Here is a 3,849-nt window from a genome sequence, read left to right as displayed (position 1 = left end):
CATTGGTTTATTTTGAATTTTCTATGGATGGCTGTGAAATTGGCAAAGTTGCTTTTTTCTTTACCATTTTGTATTTGTTTAAATTTTTTTTTAAATCCTTATTAAAAATAACCCAGGGATAATGTAATTCCATGTTTTCATTTTAGAGATAACTAAATATAATGGGCTGAGGCTCCAGTTGATGCACTGAGGTCCCAAACTAAATAGTAATTGGACCATACTCTATTAATATATAAGCTTGGAGAAAGGATGGCCCCCGCCCACTCTTTGTGCAAGTCCTGATGTGTTGTATAGGAAATGACAATTTTGGTGGGTGGAGGCAGGGGAATGGAAAAGGAAGGGGATGGAGAGTCTGTTGGCTGGCAGCTTTTGTCACAGCTGCTCGCATTGCCATTGCGAAGGACTTCAACTCAGGTCTCTCTCTGCTTGCTGGCTTCCTGTCGCAGCTGCCCATATTGCTATTGCAATCCTTATTCACCTCTTCACTTCAATAAAGATTGAAGATTTTCCCCTTAACCTGAATTCCTGACTCCAGCTGATTTTAAGTACCCGGTCATTACAATTAAATTGAGATCCATTCTATATCCTAGACAATAAATGATACTGATGATTAAAAAAAATTTTATACTATATAATTCCTGAATTAATAAGATATGATAAGATATGAATAGACATTTTCTATTTTTCTGTCTATTTTTCAATGAACCAATAAATAATATACATTGTCATATAACAAAATGTTCTAAATCATTAGTGATTAGAAAAGTACAAATTAAAACAGTTTTGAGATATTAACAAAAAACTTTCAAATTGACTAACATGATAGAAAGGGAAATTATAAATGTTACAGGGAATGAGGAAAATTGGAACACTGATTTACTGTTGGTGGAACAATAAACTGAACCATCAGTTTTGGACAGCGATCGGGAAGTGTGCCCAAGAAGTTATAAAACTGTGTACACACTTTGAGCCAGCCATGCCTCTCTTTGATATGTTTACCAAGGTAATAAGGAAAAAAAGTAAAGAACTTTAAACAAAATATGAAAATCTGATAGCAGCTGTCTTTGTGCTGGCAAAGAACTAGAAGCTTAGGATATGTCCAACAAGTGGGTCATCACTCAGCAAGTTGCCATAAATGAATAAAAGCTTTAAAAACAGAAAAACATAATTAACAAAAATTAAATCAGCACATTGATCACAAAACTAAGTCAATACACAGCCTGCAGGGGACTGTAGTCTGACATGACAGTTTGGGGGAATAGACAGGATTATAATGTCTTTTAGGGGTTAAAATTATCAATAATCCAGTTATTTGAAAGGAAAGCTCTTAAGATCATTCTGCTTTTCTACTTCCCCCTGCCCCATTGATTTGCATGTTTCCCCAGGGAAAACCCCAGATGCTCAGACCCAGATAAATGCCAGCTCATGGGTGAGGTCTTTGCTCACTAGCATCCAAGGTCAGGGGAGGAGATGGGGGCCCAGGCTCAGCTCCTCTGCTCTCTGCTGCTCTGGATCTCAGGTGAGGGAGCCTGCATATGCTCCACTGCTTTCTGGCCATCTCTGGGATGTGTCTGGGGGAGGTTAGGAGAGAGGAAGGAGATTCGGCCTATTCCCTTTTCCTTGTTCTTTCTGAATTGAAAGTCCAGGACAATGAAGTTATATGGATCATGTTCTGTCTTTTTTTTCATTCCAGGTTCCAGGGGGGCCATGGTGGTGACTCAGTCTCCAGAATTTTTGTCAGTGTCTCCAGGAGAGAGGGTCACCATTAACTGCAAGACCAGCTCGGATGTTAGTAATTACTTAAATTGGTACCAACAGAAGCCAGGGGAGGCTCCCAAGCTCCTAATTTATCGTTCAACCACCCTGCAAACTGGGATCCCTGCCCGGTTCAGTGGCAGTGGCTCTGGGACAGATTTCTCCCTCACAATCAGCAACGTGGAGGCTGAGGACGCTGCAGTCTATCACTGTCAGCAGAGATACAGCTATTCTCCCACAGTGATACAGCCCCGAACAAAAACCTGCCCAGCAGCTGCTAAGGGGACATCAGGCCCCAGGGGCTTCTGCTTCCCCTCAGCTGGGATGGGGGCAGTGTGCCTGGGCTTCCTCAGGGGAGGTTTCTAGGTCTCAGAGGGAGATGCTGGGCTGTGGTGAGTTCTGACCTTGATATCTTTCCTGTCCACAGGAGTGACACAATCTAAATAATTAGGTCACAGCCAAAAGTGGGTTTCCCTCCCCCAAACCTGACCAAGAAACCCCTGTTCAGATCCTTAAGAAATGCTCTCATAGCTTTTGCTGGGAGAGCTCCAGTGCAGGGGGACTAACTACTACGGGAGCAGTGGATGGAGGGAGGCACATGGTCAGGAAGGCTTGAGTTCAAATCAGTCACTTCCTACCTGTATGATGCTGGGGAAGTTACTTAACCTGTGTTTCAATTTTCTTATCTTTTAAAGGAGGATCACATTAGCAGCTGCCTCCTGGGGGTTTTGTCAGGATCAAGGGAGAAAATAACTGAGAACTGCTCAGCAGTGTGGCTGGCACTTAGGAGGAGCTGTAGGAACAGTAGCTCTTATAATTATTGATGCCTCCAGGACTGCATCATTACCCTCCTACATAATTCTCTTTGCCAGGGAGTCTCTTCTTAGCTAAAGTCTAAAACCGGCCTCTGCACGTTCCCTGCTTTGCTCACATTTCTAGGCTTTGGTACCAGACAAGTCCCACCCCCGTCCTTGTCACAGCCCTTTGGATCCTTGCAGGCAGGTACTATAAGCTCCATGTTGGGCCTCCCCCAAGCTCAGCCTCCCTGGTTCCTTCAAACAACCTTCCTGCCTCTGGACCTCTGGCCCTTTCCCCATCCTGGCTGCCTCCCTCTGCCTGGACACAGCCTGCCTCAGGCCATTCTCCCACGGGACACCCAGGAGGGAAAGCAGGATTCCAGGGGAGCTCTGACCAGGACAAGCCCAGAACACCTTGGCACCTGGGAAGGAGTTACTGACCTCCTGACAGAGAAGGGATGGACACAAGGAACACAGACCTATATGTCAGACACGGCTCCTCTGCAGATTCAGTTTGTTGGACTCTGTTTATTTGTGGTTTCACTGAGATAGAGCATCAGGAGAGCATCACAGTCTGTCAGACACTCACCAGAGTCTGGGCCTTCCAGCTCAGCCATGCCCGCCCATGCTCTGAGACCCCTTTTGTCATGACCTTCCTAAGTGCACCGGGAGGGCTCCACCCAAACCAAAGGGGCCCTTCTCCATTTTTCTGTACATCATCAGAAGAGCAAGGAGCACACAGTCAGATCTAAGCAATTGGAAAAATATCAAGTGGTTGTAGATAGGTCCAGCAAATATAATAAATGACTCCCAAAATTAGTCTATTTATTTATTGCTATACCAATCAAACTCCCAAGAAACTATTTTACTGAACTAGAAAAAATATAAACAAAATTCACCTGGAAGAACAAAAAGTCAAGAATTTCAAAGTAATTAATGAAGAGAAAAGCAAATGAAGGTGTCCTAGCTGTACCAGATTTAAAACTATACTAAGAAGCAGCAGTCATCAAAACCATTTGGTACTGGCTAAGAAATAGACTATTTCAATGGAATAGGTTAGGTTCACAGAACAATATAACCATAACTATAAAATCTAGTATTTGACAACTGAAAGGCTCCACCTTTTGGGATAAGAATTCATTATTTGACAAAAACTGCTGGGAAAATTGTTAACTAGTATGGCAGAAAGTAGGCATAGACACACACCTAACAGCATATACCAAGCAAAGGTCAAAATGGATTCATGATCTACATATAAAGAATGATATTATAAACAAATTACAAGAACATAGGATAA

The 3,849-nt window shown here is 43.0% G+C and overlaps 1 gene segment (V, D, J or C); it reads left to right on the top strand.

Annotated features, from left to right (window-relative positions):
* Window positions 1-1,436: 1,436 nt before the first annotated feature.
* On the top strand, window positions 1,437-2,121 carry LOC127546335 (immunoglobulin kappa variable 3-11-like). The segment is given in 2 exon segments: window positions 1,437-1,519; window positions 1,694-2,121. Coding segments are annotated over 2 exon segments (477 nt in total).
* The last annotated feature ends 1,728 nt before the right edge of the window (window positions 2,122-3,849 follow it).

Source organism: Antechinus flavipes, chromosome 2, assembly GCF_016432865.1.
Source record: "Antechinus flavipes isolate AdamAnt ecotype Samford, QLD, Australia chromosome 2, AdamAnt_v2, whole genome shotgun sequence".
In the NCBI taxonomy this organism is placed as follows: domain Eukaryota; kingdom Metazoa; phylum Chordata; class Mammalia; order Dasyuromorphia; family Dasyuridae; genus Antechinus; species Antechinus flavipes.
Note: the sequence above shows the minus strand (reverse complement) of the source record. Positions and strands in the feature narration are given on the sequence as shown.